Source organism: Mobula birostris, chromosome 3, assembly GCF_030028105.1.
Source record: "Mobula birostris isolate sMobBir1 chromosome 3, sMobBir1.hap1, whole genome shotgun sequence".
NCBI lineage: Eukaryota > Metazoa > Chordata > Chondrichthyes > Myliobatiformes > Myliobatidae > Mobula > Mobula birostris.
Genome location: NC_092372.1, coordinates 67,526,811 through 67,548,103, shown reverse-complemented (window position 1 = coordinate 67,548,103; position 21,293 = coordinate 67,526,811). Strand labels below are relative to the sequence as shown.

The window sequence follows — 21,293 nt, the reverse complement described above, 5'->3', positions numbered from 1 at the left end:
GTGTGTGTTCCCTCACCTTCTCCTTACTGAAGTCCACAATCAATTCTTTGGTCTTATTGGCACTGATTGTAAGGTTGTTGCTGCGACACTACTTAACTGGTTGATATATCTCATTTCTGTAAGCCGCCTTATCACCTTCTGAAGTTATGCCAAATTTCTACAGATGTACCATGGAGAGCAAATTTATAGATGGCATTTGAGCAGTGCCTAGCCACACAATCATGGTTGTAGAGAGAATAGAGCAGTGGGCTAAGCACGCATCCCTGAGGCGTGCCAGTGCTGATTATTGGCAAGGTAGAGATGTTATTACTGATCCACGCAGGCTGTGGTCTTCAGGTGAGGATGTCAAGAATCCAGTTGCAAAGGGAGGAACAGAGGACCAGGTTTTGGAGCTTTTTGGTCAAACCTGTAGGAATTAATTTATCAAACACTGAGCTGTTGTCAGTAAACAGCAGCCTGACATAAGATGATCCCAGGCCACATAAAAAGCAAGTCAGATCATATCCGCTGTAGGTCTATTGTGGCAATAGGCAAACTGCAGTGGGGCCAGGTCCTTGCTGAGACAGGAGCTGATTCTAACCATAGCTAACCTCTCAAAGTACTGCATCACTGTATATATGAGTGCTACTGGATGATGGTCATTAAGGCAGCTCACCCTGCTCTTGTTGGGCACTAATATGATTGTTGCCCAAGGCTAGCAGAGCTAAATCAAGAAGCCCATCCGAAGTGCGTACCTTATATTCTCAGTCTTCACACAGTGAAGGGTAGGAATGCTGGCAGCAATTGTGTGCTGGGTGTGTTCATCTAGCTTAGCCTAACAGCTAGACTACTTTTCATTGTGTGACCACATATGCACATTCAGAGTCACCGGTTATGGGTCAGATTTGTTTTTAGATCAATCTATCAGTGGTCCTTGGTTGACACTGACCAGCCTGACACCATCTGTGGGTGAGAAGAGAGCTCTGTTACTTACAGTATATCCTAACCTAAACAGTTGATAAGAAAAAGTGCCCTTTAAACTCCTTAATGGATCTTGGGTACCATTTACATTGTAATAAATTGCATTGCTTATGTGACATACTGCAGTCAGATTAGACATGCAAGCAATCATTAGATGTTGAAATACAGTATAGTTTTTAAGAGTGACATTCTCAACATCTTTTAATATTTGTTTTGCTAGATCTGGCTCTCATGAAGATTTACAATCAAGCCAATGGCTTCCTCAGCCACACTCATCTCCTCAGCTCCAGTCTCCCAGCAGGTAGGTGCCATACAATAGACCGTGGCCTCTGTTAGACGGTAGTGTGTCTCTGCAATGCAATCATGAAGTCTAGATTACATACCTATACATAGATATAAGAGTACTACAGCTTGATTAAACTTGATACATTATGTTGAGGTGCACATGCTTACACTGTGTGTATTGTTCTAGCAAAGCGTCAACAATAAAACATTCCACTGACTGAATATGCCTTGATCTTTGTACATTTGTCTTTGTTGTAGATCAGTCAGTGGGAAGAAGTTGTGCTCGACTTGTGGGCTTCCCCTGGGAAAAGGTGCAGCCATGATCATTGAAACGCTGCATCTTTATTTTCACATTCAGTGTTTCACGGTAAGCCTATGTTGAGAAACTTTCTTAAGAGCCATTTGACTAGCAGTCCGTGTTGATGGCCGTTGAATGTGTTCATTCAGGGAATCTAACATAGTGCATCAGGGAATCTAACAGTTATATTCCTTCTGCATAGTCTCCTTCCACATTTCCAGCAAGGTAAACTAAAAGTAACTTGACTTGTTACAAGTTGGAATCAGTGCTATTCAGTTAACTTTGTAAGTGTGAGGGTTAGTGTCTAAATCAGTAAGAGATGGCAATACAGAAAATTACTCGGTGGTATTTAGTATTTTAGTGGCAATTATTTTGGTTGAAAGTGAAATGTTTTCAACTCCCTTATATTCTGCTGGCACTGGTAACTTTTACTGTATTTTTGAAGTCATCACCTTGAAGATCTCATACAGTCCTGCTGCCAGAAACCCAGCAAAAAAGTTATTACAGGTGTATAGTGAACTGGATTTAGTATTTAGACCTGTTCAAGCTCCCATTAAAATAACACATCTCAGTTAAGATATTATAAGTTTAATAAACATAGGAAGACCTGTAGTTATGAAGATTATCGAAGCATAGAATTATTCAAAACAGGTTAATAAGTATTGGAAGCAGTTTCAGGCTAGAGTGGGATTCAGTGGTAAAAGATGTCCAAGGTAGACCTTACCACCTCTAAATTCTCAAAAGTAGCATCTGTGTGTCTGCCTCACTATTCAGTCATTGAAGGGTGCAATGTTACTCTGCTTGCGCGATAGCTATGATTAAACTTGCCACAAAGGACTGGGCCTTATCAATACCCTCTAATTAATGTAAGTATTAATTACTGCCAATATATCTATGACATTAAAAAAATTCTTATTGCCAACGTTGAATAACATTGAGCTGAACCTTGGTAGACCTGTAGAATTTTGTAAATAAAACAGCAGGGGCATTTTAAGTTTAAGAGAAACTAATAATTTTCTTTATTGTCCTCCAAGCACATAACATAAAGACTTAAGTCATCACCTCAGACCAGCCTCTTATAGTGAACCCCAACTCAATGTCGGTGGTAGTGAATTATGCACGTGTTTCCACCCATTACATTATCTAGCACTGGCTCCCCAGAATTCACCAAAACCAGCATTAACAGCCTGTCTGGAGCTTGCTTGAGCCACCCGGCTCGGCCCTATGTTCCATGGGTGGAGTAACAACAGGTGACCCTGGCTCGTCCAGATATGTATTGACACACTTGTGGTCATGTCATGACTCCAGATCTTGGTGGGCCATTTTAAGGCGATCAACGGAAATACATTCAGGTTTAGGCCACCGTAAGGAGATGGGGGGGGAGTTGCTAAGGGGATGTTATTGTGCATCGTGGGGGACGAAAATGAATGCTGTATGCGATGATGGGAGATAGCAATAGGTACAAAGGAATTCAGATAACTGAGGAGGGTGGAACACTGTTGAGAGGCCGACCAGCCAGTCATGGCATCAGGAATAAAATCACCTGGCACTTGCAATGGCTGCCTGTATACCAACTCAGCCACACACGACTGCAGGCCCTCTTTAGGAGCTGTTCTGGGCCCCATGCCACACTCATCCATCAGGGAAGCCCACAGAACAGCTTTTATGGAGCGGTGAAACCACTCGCAGAGGCCCTTGGACTGTGAGTGGTACGCCGTGGTGCGATGTAGCCTAACACTGAGGTCCCGGGCCATGGCAGCCCAGAGGTCTGATGTGAACAAGGGACCACAGTCAGAGGAAATATAAGATGGGGTGCCAAACCAAGCAACCTAGGTGCTGATGAACACCCGAGCCTTGTCTGTGGCTGTTGTCAATGCTAGAGGGATGACCTTTGGCCACCTGGTGGTATGGTCCACCATGTTAAGGAGCTGTGTGAAATCACGGTGGGTGCGGGAAAGAGGACCAACCACTTCCGCATTAACATGGTCAGGCCATCGGTCAGAGATCTCAAAAGGTGCGTTGGGGAGTGGGTGTGCCAGTAGGACCATGTTGGAAAGAGCTCGTTTAGTTTCATCAAATACTCTGTCCACTGACCAGTCAAGCACGTCGTTAAAGGCATTGCCTTTAAGGGCACTACACAGGGGAAGCATAAATGCAGCAGCTCACGATGATAGAAATTCACCATACCTAAAAACTCCTGTAGTTTCTTAGTTGTCTGAGGTGGCGGGAATCCACAATCGCGGAGACTTTTGATGGGGGTGGTTTTATACCTTCTGCAGCAATGCAGTGGCTGACAATACCAATGGTTGACAACCCAAACTGGCATTTAGTAGGATTAATAGTCAACCTGTGTTGATTTAAGCACCTGAAAAGTATGCAGAGATGAGAAACGTGTTCGGATTTGGATGCACTGGCAACAAGTATGTCATCCAGGTAAAGAAAAAGAAAACCTAAGTCTTTTAATTCAGATTCCCTCAGCCACTGGAAAGTCTGTGCTTCCTCAGCCCAAACGGCATATGCAGAAACTCAAAGAGGCCAAATGGGGTTACCACAGCTGTTTTGGGAATGTCCCCCAAGCACACAGACACCTGATGGTCTAACTAAGTCAACTTCAGAAAAAATTAAATTAACAGTGAAACGTGCTGAAGAGTCTTGGGTATGTGGGACTGGATAACAATTGGAGGTGGTGACTTTGTTGGTACGGTAATTGCCACATGGGCGGCAACCACCATCGGCCTTACAGACCATGTAGAGGGGCGAAGCCCAGGGGCTATTCAATGTGCGTACAATGCCAAGCGTTTCCATGTTGGCAAACACAGTCTTCGCGGTAGCCAGCTTTTCTAGGTCCAGTCTACGCGTGTGGGCATGGACCAGTGGGCTACTGAAGCATCATCCGCTGAAGCAGAGCGTTACCCATTGTGTCCCATAATTCTGGATCTTGCTGCTGCTGGTGGCCTCTAGTGGGGTTTTGTCACTCTCTGCCTTCTCACCAATAGGTGATGCTAACAGCACACTCACTTGAGCATCCACGTCACAGAAGAAGCGTTGCCTGAAAGAGTGTCCGTAATGAACAGTAGACACACCTGGCACCTGAAGGCCCATGGTTTTCAAAAATCTCTGTCCCAATGTGCTAGCACTGTCAATGCTGAAAGGCAGTTGGCACTTCCAAGCATTCGTACCAAAGCGAGGGTGGTAAAAGCACAGACCTGGCATTGTCTGCTTCGCAGCTGCAAGCGTGCTTGTGTTTGAGACCCTGCTGACCAGGCTAATTGAGGCAGGGAAAGGAGGATGATTTATGCGCCTCTGCCTGAATGAGTGTACACTATCAGCCATTTTAGTAAGCTCCCTGTAGTGCTTCACAGACGCATTAGCGAGGGCTATATGAACTTGATCAGGCATTTGCTGCATGAAGAGTTCTTTAAAAATAAAATAAGGATGGCGATTTCGCAGGAGGAGCAGCGTGTGGTCCATTAACCCTGAAGGCCTAGCATCATCCAGGCCAAGCAAAGAGATCAATTGTTTGGCATGCTAAGACTCCGACAGTCCTGAAGTCCATAAAAGGTGAGCTCTCAGTGTTCGATATTTATCGTGTTCGGGTGGCTGCTCAAGAAGACTCACCACTCTTGCTCCCGTGGAACTGCTGAGCAACACTACTATTGTAGTAATACCTCAGAGATTTCTCACAGCGTAAATTAGGACTCGGCTTGTACAAATCAAGCGACGGCATTTTGCTCCTAGAACTCCAGCAGTTTCAAAGCGACTGCATTGGCTGACATGTTGAATAACTCTGGAGTCATCCTAGAGCATCGTTTGTAAGTTTGCAAGTTTTCACAACAGAGGCATTTTAAGTTTAAGGGAAACAGTAACAACTCCTTTATTGTCAACCAACACACAGAACAAAAGGCGTGGGAGAAAAAACTTCCTGTCATTAAATCATCATGTCAGACCAGCCTCTTAAAGAGAACCCCATCTTAATGTCAGTGGATGTGAATTATGCACATGTTTCCACCCAGTACATTACCCTACAGACACAGGACTTTGCTTATTGGCTGCTTGCACTTACATGGACTGGATGCCCCGAGACCCATTTGAGCCAGGAGGGGTACAGGAAGGCATGGGAAGACCTTAGTCTTTGAACTAGTAAGGTAATTCGCCAAGTTGGCCTGATGGCCTTTGACAAGAGGCAGATGTGCCACCTGTGAAAACCAGGACTATGCAATATGCGTAAGGGACTTTTCAAAAGCATTATGAATGTTTTAAAAATGATGAAATCAGAAATATAAGCAGGATTAACTGGAATGGGATAGAGAAGCACATTCCCCACTCTTCTGCAGGGGAATCCCAGTGGGCTGGGGCTCTGCCCTTGCACTCTGTATGGAGTCCAGTAGGGGAATGGGCAATAAGTGCACCGGCATCGCAGAATCCTCGTGGGTCTGTACATCTGCAGATATTATTGCCGGGGAACAGTCAAAAACCAGGATGTCCCTTCGGATCTGCTGACCGCAGCCAGGTTGATTTGGCCACATCTTAGATGAATGTGTTATAATCAGGATTTATCCAAATTGGTCGGCTATATCTAAGTTTACTGATGATACAAAGCTGGATAACTGTTTACACTCTGAGGATGATTGAGGAAAATATCAGGGAGGTGCTGACAGGCTAAATGCAAGCCGGCTGAGAAGTGGAGAAATGGGACGTCATCCACTTCAGTAGAAAGAAATGTCTATTAAATCGGATGATTGAAAGGTACTAGTCATCAGAGGGCCTTTGTACATTAATCACTGAAAGCAAGCAACTAAGAAGGTAAACCGGTACGTTAATCTTTTTTGGAAGAGGAATTGAGTGCGATAGATATATTACTCCAATTATTTAGTGCCCTGATGAGGTGATGTCTGTAATATTTTCTTTATTCTTGGCCTCCCTGTCTAAAGAAAGATGTGCTTATCATAAAGGGAGTGCAGTAACAGTCCAGCAAATTGGTTCCTGAGATCAAGGCTTTGCCTTTTGAGCACATTGCATAGATTGGGTCTGTATTTTCTCATGTTTAGTATAATCAGAGGTGACTTTACTGAAATGCACGAAACTTGTGAAGCATCTGATAGGATTGATGGTCAGTAGAGGAGGCTGCTAGCTGGGGAGTTCAGTGCCAAGTGGCAGTGGAGGCTCAGTTGCTGAGTATATTCACAACAGGTTGATATTTTTAAGATATAAGAGAATTGAAGTGTCTGGATTAGAGCAGGAAAGTGATGCCATAATCTCCTCAAATGATAGAGCAGGCACAGACGTCCAAATCGTCTACCACTGCTTTTATTTCCTGTGTTAATACTTAAAAATAAAATGACACAGCACAGTAACAGGTCCTTCAGCCCAAAACTACACCGGCCTTTAGGCTCCACTTACATAAATCCTATGTTAACCCCATTTCCATCAAACCCTATACATTCTACCACTCTTCTACACAAAGGGGCAATTTGCAGTGGCCAATTATCCTATCAATCCATTTGTGTTTGGGATGAGGGAGTAAACCAGAGCATCTGGAAGGAATCCATGAACTCACACGGAACCCATGAATGTACAGACTCCCCACAGTTGTATAATTTATACTTGATATTGGTCTCAGATTGACTTGTGACATTTAAAAGTTCCATTACCACCAGCACTGATACCAAGATGGATCATCAAATCCATTTCCATTGCAAGGTCCCAAAGAAAGTGCATCAATTAAATAAGTCATGAAAATCATTAAACATTCATTGCTTGTTCATGTAGGTTGCTTTAGGATCATGTGTAGAAAGATTGAGCCCAGGCTAATAGAATATGAGTAAATTTGCAAGATCTTATTACATACTTCTTTATAAATTCTAATAGAACAGTACAGCACAGCACAGGCCCTTCAGCCCACAATGTTGTGCCAACCCTTTAACCTACTCCAAGATCAATCTAATCTTTCTCTTCCACTTAGCCCTCCACTTTTCTTTCATCCATTCACCTATTTAAGAGTTTCTTGAATGTTCCTAATGTATTTGCCTTTACCAACACCCTGGCAGAACATTCCACACGCCTGCCACTCTGTGTATATTAAAAAAAACTACTTTGACATCCCCCCCCCACCCCCCGGTGCTTTTCTCCCGCTACCTTAAAGTTGAGCCCTTTGTATTAGCTGTTTCCACCCCAGGGAAAAAGTTTGTGGCTATCCATTCAATCTATACCTCATCATCTTGTATACTGTACCTATATCAAGTCACCTCTCATCCTCTTCTGTCCAAAGAGAATAGCTGTAGCTTACTCAACCTAAGACATGCCTTCTAATCCAGGCTTCATCATGATAATTCTTCTCTTCCCTAGACTATAGGGCTGCGAAGAACCAGAACTGACCAATATTCAAAGTGTGGTCGAATCAGAATTTTATAGAGCTGCAACATTATCACACAGCTGTTGAACTCAATTCTCGAATAAATGAAGGCAAACACAACATACAACTTATTAACCATCCTCTGCAACTTTAAAGGATCTATAGACATGAACCCCTAGATCCCTCTGTCCCTCCACACTATTAAGAATCCTGCCATTAACCTTGCATTTTGTTTTCAAGTTTGACTTTCCAAAGTGGATCGCTTCACACTTTTCCAGATTGAAATACTGATAGAATATGAGTAAGTTTGCAAGATCTTAGCCCTTACCTTTTAAAATAAAAATAAATGATTAATTAACTTTTTTGTAATGCAGTGCGGTATCTGTCAAGGACAACTTGGGGATGCAACTACAGGAACAGATGTCCGGATCCGCAATGGTCTCCTAAATTGCAATGACTGCTACATCAGGTCCAGAAGTGAGTAACGTTTGAACACCGTGTGTATCTTGTAAAGTATTTTCTCGTCTGACAACATTCACATTTACTGCCCAGATCAGCTGAAATATCTTGGCCCGAAATGTCAACTGTTTATTCCCCTTCATAGATGCTGCCTGACTTGCTAAGTTTCTTTAGCATTTTGTGTGTGTTGCTCAAAACTTTCAGCATGCATTGTTTATCCAGTTGCAGCTGCCAGAGCAGTAGAGGGGAGGAGCCAGTGGCTTTTTTTAACATTGTTTTTCAGTGGAGAGTCTTTTTTTTACGAGTTGCAGCAGCCAGTGCGGTAGCAGGGGAGGAGCCAACAGCATTTAATTTCTGATTGGCTGTGTGTTGAAACTCGGCCAATAAAAGAAAGGTAGGATAAAGTAGAGCAGCCATCATAGCGGTCCTTAAATAAATTATTTATTCAAGAGAAATGGGAGAAGGACAAAAGCTCAAGATTGGATAGTGAAAGAATAGAGGAGAGTGGGAGACAGTAGGTATCTGGGGGTCAAGGAGAAGCCTGTAGAAAAGAAAGGAGGTAGAGAGCAGAATGGAAAGTGAGAATGATTTATTTGGTAAAAATAAATCATGGGCACTTTATTCTCTCCATTGACAGTGTGTGATCGGAACAGTGCACGTCACTCTAGCTGTGGGCTTGCTAGTGTTTTTTTTACCAGTTTAGCACAATCTCTCTCCTTTTTCGACTATAGGATCCCATGCAGCACCTTAACCAACCTCTCTGCCTTTGCGACAGGCTTCAGGAATCTGTGGATGCACACTTTGATCCCACTGTTTCTCTACACTTCTCAGTGTATTGCAATTTGTGTTTTTGCAGTGTGGTAATTGTAAAGCTTAACCTGAAGATGCAACTATAGGGACAGATATATTACAGCCTCTGCAAGTGGACGACATCAGTTTTCACTGGTTTGAAATATACAACATATTATTTCAATCAGTACCCATTCTACTACTCAAGGCAATTTTGAATGAAGACCACTTTTCATTTGATCCTATGGTCTTTTATTATCTGACCTATTTGCTTTGTGGATTCTTGTTGGATGCTTTGCAAAAAACCCATGCAGACTGCATTAAGTGCCCTCTCCTCATAGATCCTCCTTATTTGTGACATTATAGCTTCCAATTAAATTCTGTGTCCTTTCATTTTTTTTAAATTTTGCTTTCGCTACTGTAAATCAAGAATGAAATACAATCTGTGTGTCTTACTTTGTAGTCCATGAGTCTTAGAATTAGTTAGTTTGATTGGTCTGTTTGATGATTTCACCTATCTTGGACACCAGAAACCCCACAGTGTTTGGTGCCAGTTTGAAATTCACTTTGGAATCGGGAAATTGGCATGCTAAACCCCAAATTATGTTTTGTGGGAAGCTTTTGCAAAGTCATTGAATATCCCAAACTCAAGATGTTACCCAAATATGGTAATTACTAATATTAAGGCTCATACATTAATCGTAATTTTCTCAGAGTAAACATTATCGTCAAGTGGCTTACAGCACTTGCATTATAATCAGTCTTTTATCAACATTTCACAGCAGACTAAAACAGTGGTTATTTATTTCCCAGTTACCTTCTTGAATTCTAAATAGTACTTGTATATTTATTTATAAATAAGAAAAATGCACCATGATAAAAATGTAATAACAATTCTAACATATTATTTGTGAAGATGGTTCAACTGCTTTAAATCTTGGTTCCAATTTGGCCATGCTGGTAATGTTAGGATGGGATGAGCTCAATAATGCTTTTTAAACATTTATCATAGATGTTTCGGTAATTAAACACTTAATGATGCACCAATATTTTTATATCTATAAGCCATATTTCTACATTGCCCATTCATATTCTTTGTTTTGTTTAGCTGCTGGACAACCCACAACTTTATGACCCTGCTACATGTCAATCAGCAAATGAAAGCCCAACAGAGCACAGATGGCCGTGAAGTTCAACACGATGTTCTCTGGACACAGTCGCGGATAGAAACCATCATTCACTGGCTTCCACACTCTGAGAACCCCCTTTTTTTCCCAAAGCAACATTTAGCTGTGTTGTTATTTTGACAGCCAACACTTTAAATCATTTTCTTGTTTCGTGAAAATGCTGTTCTTTTGTTCATATAGTCACAATAGTAGCGTAATTTGATATATTTTTGCTGTTGAGGAAAAGCTTGTAACTGAATTCAACATGTTTTTAATTAATATTGTGTGACATGTAATTTATTTTATTCCCTCCTCCAGTTATGAAAATGTTAATCATAAAGGTGCAATTACAAGTGGAGTAAGTGAATAAAACTCTATTTGTCCTGTGTAGTGGTTAATAACTTTGTCTTCCTTTCCTTGGAACTAATTTGAGCCATCTATGTCACATTTACGGAATGCAGAGATCATTCCAAATGCATAGAGTAGATTTGCAATGATCTTGATATTTTAGAATGCTATGTCCTTTGGGTGCATTTCTTCATAATGTAAGAATATCATGAAGGTCTAGCATACAGAAAAGAAAATTGATAAAGAGGCAATAACCAAGCTTTTCTTTCATCCTAGCTAATAGTAACTTACAACTACACAATGTTTTGAATCTGACATAGCATTGTTAAACAAAAAACAGAATTGAAAGCTGAATTACTTGCCTTTGAGGAAAATGTGTGTGCCAGAAAAAAGATTTGCACTCAAGTTTGCTGTTTTGGAAAAAAAAATACAGTTTATGTTTAAAACCTGTTTCAAATGTGTAGTCAGTGGTTGGTATCATGTATCAGATCCCTTAGGTTGTTCGTTCTCCTATGATTCAGCTGATTGATCTATTCCACTGTTTTTTAAAAAAGCATTTAAATCAATACTTCCTTCAAGCTAATGATTATTTAGTAGACAACTGCCAGACTGCAATTCAAATGCAAGTCAACAAAAATGAATTTACCACTCCCATACCATGATCAGAGGTTTTCCAATATAATATGGAACCCGTCCATATTATAACATTTCCCTGTTAACCCGGGTGTTTCCATTGTTTATATGCTTTGATCCCTGTGTATATAAAGAGGTACCAAGTATTACAATTCCAACCGTGTTCTGATAAATACAATCAGTATATCTGTGCATGCTCAAATACTGTGGATTATAGTCTGAGTTATGAATATAGTCTGCACAGCATTTTAGATTGAGATATCAATTTGGAAATGGCTGAAAATTCAATGAGTGGTAAGTTATTGGTTTCACATTTCTACATTCATTTGATAATGGAGTAATTCCTCTTCACTATAAATAATAAAATGTGTTAGCATCCTGTTAGGCTAACTAAAAGGTAAATACAATTATCTTGTTATTCTTATGAAACATTCTCCCTAAAATAAAGCATTGAAGCTATGAAATATTTTTACAAGTCAATTTTTCTAAGTAAGGATTCAATTTAAATGGCTTAAATTATTTATAATTCCATCACAACGCACTATTGGAATAATCTGCAAAACTGTTGAAGATTTTATAAAATACTGGAAAGTGAAGACTAATTAGGTGGGAGAATTTGCTACAAAATTACTTTATTTAGGTTTTTTTTATATTTCTCAGACTTTTAGATTATCACTTGGGTTGCCATGTAGCTCAAGCAAGCCACCAGTCAAGCAGTTACAATTAATTCGAGGCATGTCATAATTCCTTGCTTAGCAAACCAGATATATCTGAGGCAAATGCTTGCAAAGAGATTCAATGGGGAACTGAAAGCACCTAATTAGCCAATGACTTGTATCTGCCTTAAACAACAGCAATACAATACCTATTCTGCATTTAGAGCTCTTAACTTCCTTGCAGGAGGATAAATAGTAAGGTGTAGTCCATTATCATGTAGCAGCTTTGTTAAAGAGAACATAAATTAACAAGTCTCTTTGGTTCTGCAATAATTGCCTAAATTGTAAGGTTGATATTTATTTATTAAAATAGTTTTAAATCATGTTTTGCACGTTGATGATAAGGCATTATATGATAATTGTGTGCTTTATTTTTATTTGTATCTGTTTGAATAGTTTGTTAAAATGCAATATTTGCTTCATTTACACTAAAACTGTGCCTTAGTAAGTGCAGGCTATTGCATACGAATGATGAGAAGTGAATATGAAGTGTTGGTATCTGGCTCAGTAAACATCTCTGCCAGCTCTTGATACACTAGGTGCATCATACTGCGAAAAGGGTGAGTCAGACATGACACTGAGGCCTAACTGGTTCATCTCATGTGATTGGCTCATACTACCCAAAGATTCCTACCCTCTGCACGACTTCAGCAATGTCCATCCATTGTGTAAAATTCATCTCTTACTGTTCAAAGGATTTTTAAAGACAACTTTTTACATATTCTTGTACACTTTAACTCTTCAGAAATTACCTGCAGAGGAAGCATTGAACATGTATTGTAGCACATTCTGTACCTATTCCAATAACCCCCTTTACAAATATGTCTGTTTTTAATATTAAGTGCTTCAATTTTGATCCAAATACACAGCAGGTTTGTAAGTGGTAGCACTTCAACTTCTTGACATGCAGTAAACTATGTTAAGATTTATGTAATCCACAATTAAACAGTAATAGTGTAACCCATTTTAATACAGTAGTAGAAGCAGATTATAGATTGTAAACTATTGTCAACAGTATTAGAAGAGTAATGAGTTTATATCATATTCCCAGAATGTGCACTATTTTGAAGGTATTATTCACTCATTCAAAGGAGGTTGTGAAATGTCATAAAGCACATTGGAGTAGATATTCATCCTCTGGTTTATATGCTAACAGTGTGAAGTAGTGACTGATACAAATTGAAATCCTATTCTGAAATTGTTTTATTGACATAAGTTAATTAAAATTTCACAGTTTAATGCAAATTCATTAATATGTTGCATTTTTAACACATACAACAGAGAACACATTTCCATCCACAACAAATACTGTTAATAATTTTTTGCCTAAAATGTCAATGGAGGAGTTCAGAGAAGTGAATTTCAATTAATTATAACGTAGATGATCACCCTGCTTAACCACTGTGCAACATGTGAGGTCCATATTTGGAATATTAGTCAGTTTAGAGTTATCAGTGTAATTACTGTCATGATTGCCCATTTTCCACTGTCACTTGATTATTCATGCTCACATAATTTGATGTGGTTTCCTTAAAGTAACACAACATGAAATTCTGCTACCATCCATTAACATCTGTACTGTGGTCACTTATTGCAGAGTGTACATGGTTAAACCACATTTCCCCGGAAAGTGCAGGACCAAACATAGGCATGGACAGGTGCACAATGAAATGACATATTGTAACTGGGGCTGTTTTTCAAACATAAAGAATTACAATAATCTGGCATATGCTACAGTTGAGCTATTGTGCTATATGTATAGTGTTTTGCCTCTTGAAGGAAAAGTTACAATGTTCAATTAATGCAACAGCTTTTATAGTAAATGTATGTTGTTTATAAATAAAACAAGTAAAGCTACAGTAATGTAATGCTTTCATTTCTCACTGTTCAAGGTTTAGAACTTTTTTATGTCTGTCTATAATGATCTATAGTCATTTTGTGCTAATTTATCTATTTTAGATTCTACGTTCACGTCAGATGCAAACTCTGGTTAATGCTGGAAAATAGATGCTGAGATCTCAGTACATGATTACCCCTTGTCTGCCCAACTGGATGCAGACACAGAAACAAATTCATCCTGCTTAAATTCTCTGATTTCAGCTATTGCTATTAATTGTTTTTGTGCACCTCCTGGGGCATGAGTTTCCACTGTTTAACGCCATCCTGCATCTAATAACGGGGGTGTGCATTGTACTTGCAGAAGGTGGTGGAATTATCATCAAGGTGATTATAGTAGGCGTAATACAATGCAGAGAAAGTGAGCTCCACTCTCCATATTAGGACTTATTTCACACTGTCCACCCGCACAACATAGTTTCCACACAGTGTCATCTGTTTGATCACGATGCCATTTCATTCAAACTGTTTGCAAAAGTCATCAGCACACATCCCCTTCCTGCAGTTGCTGGACAAGATGACACACAACTGGTTCCAGCAAACCAGCAGAGACAAGCACTGGCATCCCCTTACTTGCAGTGCTCACCATAATCAAAACAACATTGTCAAAGTCCAGGACAAGAAGCAGAACTGCAGAAGATGATGACCTGGTCATATCTAGCGAACCTAGTTCACACTTTGACTTGAATTACATGCTATGGGACACCAGCATGTACCTCTTGCCTCACCTTGGCACAGTGCCTGTCTCTGTTCAGGTGACCAAGAACTGTAAATTGGCTTAACAAGGAAAAAACAGTCACATTGTCACTAAACCCAACACTCAGAAACCAGTCAATTCACAAATGCAACCGATGTGGGAGACAGTGCTGATCCAATGCTGGGCTTGTGGCCCATAAATGTGCCTGCAGAGACTAAACTCTCAGTACAGTCAACATCAAAATCATTGGACAATGGAAGAAGAAGAAACCCAACACTGCACGAGTTTAATTTCCAAAGATCAATCAGCCATTTTTTTGCCCACTTTCCAAGTTGATCAATATTCTGCTGTAACTTTAGACAACATCCTTCATTGTCTTCTCGACCACCAACGTCTGTGTCATCTGCACATACTAATCATGCCACTTATATTCTCATTCACATCATTAATACATAGGGCAAATGACAGAACCGATCGCTGCGCCTGCCACTAGTTACAGGCTTCCCAACAGTAAATAACCCTGGACTGTCATCTTCAGTCTCCTACCTGCAAGGCAATTTTGTATCCAATTTGCTAGCTCACCCTGTGGACCTGCCTAACATGTGGGATCTTGCCAATAGCCTTGCTAAAGTTCAAGTAGATAATGTCTACTGTCCTGTCCTCATCAAACCTCTCGGTCACTTCTTCAAAACAAAAACTCAGTCAAATTCATGAAACATAATCGCCCATGTAAGGCTCTATTGTATCCTATGACAGCATTCTGCATAGGATCCAGGGACAGCTAATTAATTTGGATACAAGACACGATACCTCAAGGACTTACTGTTGAATGTGTACCACTGTTTTACATTTGGTGGATATGCCCTGCTGGTGAGTCAGGAATTGTAATGGAGGAATCTGGCTCAAATTCTACAGTGTATGATTCTTTGAGGATGACTGTGTCAGGGGCATACTTGACGGGTCTCTCAGACAGTTATCCCAAGTCAAACACCAGTCTCTAGATGTTTGTAAAATGTACTTTGCAAGGTTGAAGCAGTTTATGTTGTCCAGCTTCAGTCTCTGATTCAACACAATGGAAATGCTGCCAGGATTCTTCTGAATCAATCCATTCTGCGGAAATCTGAACTTATATTTAGCTCAGACAAGGGAAGGATAGCAGGTTTTCTTATCTGAAGACATTAATGAACAGATGCGTTGTTTGACTTAAAAAAAACCTTGCTCTCATACTGCAATTTGAACTTAAGTTCTGTACTGCAAGGCCAGCATCTAGGTACCAGTATAGATAACTTAACCACGCCACCATACGTCATTAAATTGTTTTGAGCACAAAGCAGAATCCCTGCCTTTCCCACCCGGTTCACCTGAAGCCCAATATCAACAGCTGAACTCTGGTCTGTATCAAACATTTGATATGCATTGGATATCAAACCATTAGTAAATTGCCTATGGTAAAATAAAAGATTTTCATCCAGAAACTCATGGGATTCTTTGGCACTGTAGGACTTGCATTATTCCGTGGCTAGCTCTCTGAAAGAGCTATCTAATTAGCCCCATTCCTCTGTTCTGTCCCCATAGTCCTGCAAAATGTTTTCATTTCAAATAGTTATACTTCAAATTGTTTGAAAGATACTTTTGAATCAACTTCTAATACCCTTCAGGCAGTGAATTCCAAATTATAACAGCATTGCCAAAGAAAATCTTGCTTCCCTATCTTTCCACTGCTATCATTTGAATGGCTTAAGATATGATCATTGGAAGTGTGCTGAGAAAAACAGATTTAACTCCCTCTCTTTTGGAGAGCCACCATAAAGTTAGGCCCAAGGAGCATATGTGCATTTGTTGCCCAAGAAAAGCGTGGTGACCTACCTCAGTGAGAATCACACAGTATCACTTACATCTACAGCAATGAAGTGTTTTGAGAGGTTGGTGATGAAACATATCAACTCCTGCCTGAGAAGAGACTTTGATCCACTTCAATTTGCCTACCAGAGCAACATGTCCACAGCAGATACCATCTCATTGGCTTTTCATTCAACCCTGGAACATGTGGACAGCAAAGGTGCATGCATCAGCATTTGATACCATCATCCCCTCAAAACTAATCAATAAGCTCTGAGACATTGGCCTCAATACCTCCTTGTGCATTTGGAACCTCAATTTCCTCAATTGCAAAACCCAGTCAATTTGGATTGGCAACAACATCTCCTCCTTGATCTCCATCAGTACAGGTGCACCACAAGGCTGTGCACTTAGCCCCCTGCTCGACTAACTGTGACTGTGACTGTGCACTTATGACTGTGTGGCTAAGCACAGCTCCAATGTCATATTCAAGTTTGCTGACAACACCACTACCAAAGGCCAAGTCAAAGGTGGTGGTGAATCAACATATAGGAGAGAGATTGAAAATCTGGCTGAGTGGTGACATAACAACAACTTCTTACTCAAAGACAGCAAGATCAAGGAACTAATGATAAACTTCAGGAGAAGGAAACCAGAGGTCCATGAGCCAGTCCTCATTGAAGGATCGGGGGTGGAGAGTGTCACCCGGTTCGGATATGGCCCAAGTGCGGAATGAGAGACACTGAAGCGGGTCGCTAGTTCACAGACTTTAATGTGAACAGTGTTAAAAGGAAAAGAAAACAATAAACACTAGGCCAAACAGGGCCATTAACTAAAACTCTCAAATGGAAAACGAAGCCTACACTGCAGCTGAAAAGAACAACTAAATATAAAACGAATATCGCTAGTCTTCAGAGTCAGTTGACTCAACAGTCTAATTTCTCAGGCAAGGCTGTGCTGTGCTGTGTCCGAGTCTTGATAAACACTACGACAGAATGAATGGAATTAAATACTATCACAATGAAATAATAATTAGCTGACACGTGCATATTCACGAGCGCAATTGCCATATCTGCTGCACTGCTGAACCCGTGGTTGTGACAGAGAGGGTCAGCAACTTTTAATTCTTCAGTGTTATTATTTTGGAGGACCTGCCTTGGGTCCAGCGCATAAGAAACCATGGCAACACCTCTACTTCCTTAGGAGTTTGCAGAGATTTGGTACGACATCTAAAACTCTGACAAACTTCTCTGGATGTGTAGTGGAGAGTATATTGACTGGCTGTATCACACAGCCTGATATGGAAACACCAATGCCCTTGAATAGAAAATTCTACAAAATAGTGGATATGGCTCAGTCCATCACGGGTAAAGCCTCCCAACCATTATATCTACATGAAATGCAGTTGCAAGAAAGCAGCATCTGTGATCGGGAACCCCCACCACCCAGGACATGCTCTCTTCTCGCTGCTGCCATCAGGAAGAAGGTACAAGAGCCTCAGGACTCACACCACCAGGTTCAGGAACAGCTATTACCCCTCAAACATCAGGCTCTTGAACCACAGGGGATAACTTCACTCAACTTCACTTCCCCAATCATTGAAATGTTCCCACAACCAATGGACTCAATTTCAAGGACTCTTCATCTCATGTTCTTGATATTTATTGCTTATTTATTTATTATTATTATTTCCTTCTTTTTCTATTTTCACAGTTTGTTGTTATCTGCACTCTGGTTCAATGGCCAAGTTTGGCAGTCTTTCATTGATTCTGCTATGGTTATTATTCTATAGATTTATTGAGGATGCCCACCAGAAAATGAATCTCAGGGTTGTATATGGTTCTATATATGTACTTTGATAATAAACTTACTTTGAACTTTGTTAATTCTTGAAATCAGCACTTGCCATCTGACTGTTACTCTTTCTTGTGTACTCACAATCAGAAACAGGTTTATCATCACTGACATATGTCATGAAATTTGTCTTGTGCAGCTGTACAGTGAAAGACATAAAATTTACTAGAAGTTACAATAAAAAATAGATAAACAACCAGTGCCAAGGAGGAATAGAAAAGTAGTGTTAATGGTTCATGGACCATTTAGAAATATGATGGCAAAGGGGATGAAGCTGTTTCTGAAACATTGAATGTGGGTCTTCAGGCTCCTGTACCTTCTTCCCAATGCTAGTAATGAGAAGAGGGCACATCCCTGATGATGAGGGTCCTAAATGAGGTGTTGCCTTTTGAAGCTGTCCTCAGTGTTGGGGTAGCTAGTGCATGCAATGAAGCTGGCTGAGTCTTTAACTCTCGGTAACCTCTTTCAGTCCTGTGAATTGGAGCCTTCATATCAGGCTGTGATGCGATGAATCAGAAGGCTCTCCGCAGTACATCTGTAGAAATTTGCTGGTCTTTGGTGACATACCAAATCTCCTCAATCTCCTCATGAAGTAGAGCTGCTGGCATGATTTTATTCATGATTGAGTTAATGTGCTGGGCCTAGGATAGATCCTCTGAGATGCTGACACCCAGAAACCAAAAGCTGTTCACCCTTTATACAATTGGCCCCTCAATGAGGACTAGTGTGTTTTCTCCCAATTTCCCCTTCCGAAAGTCCACAATCATTTCTTTTGTCCCATTCATAGGACGTGGACTCTGCTGGCCTGGTCATTCCCTGGTCTGACCAATGTCCATCCCCCTAATTGCTCAAGAATGTAAGATGTAGATAGGAGCCAACCTATTGCATGGATGAACTACAACAATTGTTCATCCCAGTTTGGCAAAAGAATAAATCAAGGAAGGTAGTGCACCCATGGCTGACAAGGGAAATTAGGGATAGTATCAATTCCAAAGAAGAAGCATACAAATTAGCCAGAGAAAGTGGCTCACCTGAAGACTGGGAGAAATTCAGAGTTCAGCAGAGGAGGACAAAGGGCTTAATTAGGAAGGGGAAAAAAGATTATAAGAGAAAACTGGCAGGGAACATAAAAACTGACTGTAAAAGCTTTTATAGATATGTAAAAAGGAAAAGACTGGTAAAGACCAATGTAGGTCCCCTACAGACAGAAACAGGTGAATTGATTATGGGGAGCAAGGACATGGCAGACCAATTGAATAATTACTTTGGTTCTGTCTTCACTAAGGAGGACATAAATAATCTTCCGGAAATAGTAGGGGACAGAGGGTCCAGTGAGATGGAGGAACTGAGGGAAATACATGTTAGTAGGGAAGTGGTGTTAGGTAAATTGAAGGGATTAAAGGCAGATAAATCCCCAGGGCCAGATGGTCTGCATCGCAGAGTGCTTAAGGAAGTAGCCCAAGAAACAATGGATGCATTAGTGATAATTTTTCAAAACTCTTTAGATTCTGGACTAGTTCCTGAGGATTGGAGGGTGGCTAATGTAACCCCACTTTTTAAAAAAGGAGGGAGAGAGAAACCAGGGAATTATAGACTGGTTAGCCTAACATCGGTGGTGGGGAAAATGCTAGAGTCAGTTATCAAAGATGTGATAACAGCACATTTGGAAAGCGGTGAAATAATCAGACAAAGCATGGATTTATGAAAGGAAAATCATGTCTGATGAATCTCATAGGATTTTTTGAGGATGTTACTAGTAGAGTGGATAGGGGAGAACCAGTGGATGTGGTATATTTGGATTTTCAAAAGGCTTTTGACAAGGTCCCACACAGGAGATTAGTGTGCAAACTTAAAGCACACGGTATTTGGGGTAAGGTATTGATGTGGATAGAGAATTGGTTAGCAGACAGGAAGCAAAGAGTGGGAATAAACAGGACCTTTTCAGAATGGCAGGCAGTGACTAGTGGGGTACCGCAAGGCTCAGTGCTGGGATCCCAGTTGTTTACAATATATATTAATGACTTGGATGAGGGAATTAAATGCAGCATCTCCAAGTTTGCGGATGACACGAAGCTGGGCGGCAGTGTTAGTTGTGAGGAGGATGCTAAGAGGATGCAGGGTGACTTGAATAGGTTAGGTGAGTGGGCAAATTCATGGCAGATGCAATTTAATGTGGATAAATATGAGGTTATCCACTTTGGTGGCAAAAACAGGAAAACAGATTATTATCTGAATGGTGGCCGATTAGGAAAAGGGGAGGTGCAACGAGACCTGGGTGTCATTATACACCAGTCATTGAAAGTGGGCATGCAGGTACAGCAGGCGGTGAAAAAGGCGAATGGTATGCTGGCATTCATAGCGAGAGTATTCGAGTACAGGAGCAGGGAGGTACTACTGCAATTGTACAAGGCCTTGGTGAGACCACACCTGGAGTATTGTGTGCAGTTTTGATCCCCTAATCTGAGGAAAGACATTCTTGCCATAGTGGGAGTACAAAGAAGGTTCACCAGATTGATTCCTGGGATGGCAGGACTTTCATATGATGAAAGACTGGATCAACCAGGCTTGTACTCCCTGGAATTTAGAAGATTGAGGGGGGATCTGATTGAAACGTATAAAATTCTAAAGGGATTGGACAGACTAGATGCAGGAAGATTGTTCCCGATGTCGGGGAAGTCCAGAACGAGGGGTCACAGTTTGAGGATAAAGGGGAAGCCTTTTAGGACCGAGATGAGGAAAAACTTCTTCACACAGAGAGTGGTGAATCTGCGGAATTCTCTGCCACAGGAAACAGTTGAGGCCAGTTCATTGGCTATATTTAAGAGGGAGTTAGATATGGCCCTTGTGGCTAAAGGGATCGGGGTATGGAGGGAAGGCTGGTGCAGGGTTCTGAGTTGGATGATCAGCCATGATCATACTGAATGGCGGTGCAGGCTCGAAGGGCCAAATGGCCTACTCCTGCACCTATTTTCTATGTTTCTATTGATGGATCTGGTATCAC

General features: G+C 40.8%; 1 protein-coding gene across 11 annotated transcripts in view; it reads left to right on the top strand.

The window, feature by feature from the left end:
- Nucleotides 1-13,856, top strand: part of LOC140195095 (LIM and calponin homology domains-containing protein 1-like) — a 384,102-nt gene extending 370,246 nt beyond the window's left edge. For all 11 annotated transcript variants that reach the window (XM_072252809.1, XM_072252808.1, XM_072252807.1 and 8 more), the window contains 4 exons: nucleotides 1,181-1,261; nucleotides 1,504-1,612; nucleotides 8,270-8,372; nucleotides 10,252-13,856. In XM_072252809.1, coding sequence (XP_072108910.1) covers nucleotides 1,181-1,261; nucleotides 1,504-1,612; nucleotides 8,270-8,372; nucleotides 10,252-10,277 — 319 coding nt within the window. In that variant the 3' untranslated portion in view covers nucleotides 10,278-13,856. The remainder of the gene's footprint in view (nucleotides 1-1,180; nucleotides 1,262-1,503; nucleotides 1,613-8,269; nucleotides 8,373-10,251) is intronic.
- Nucleotides 13,857-21,293: the final 7,437 nt, after the last annotated feature.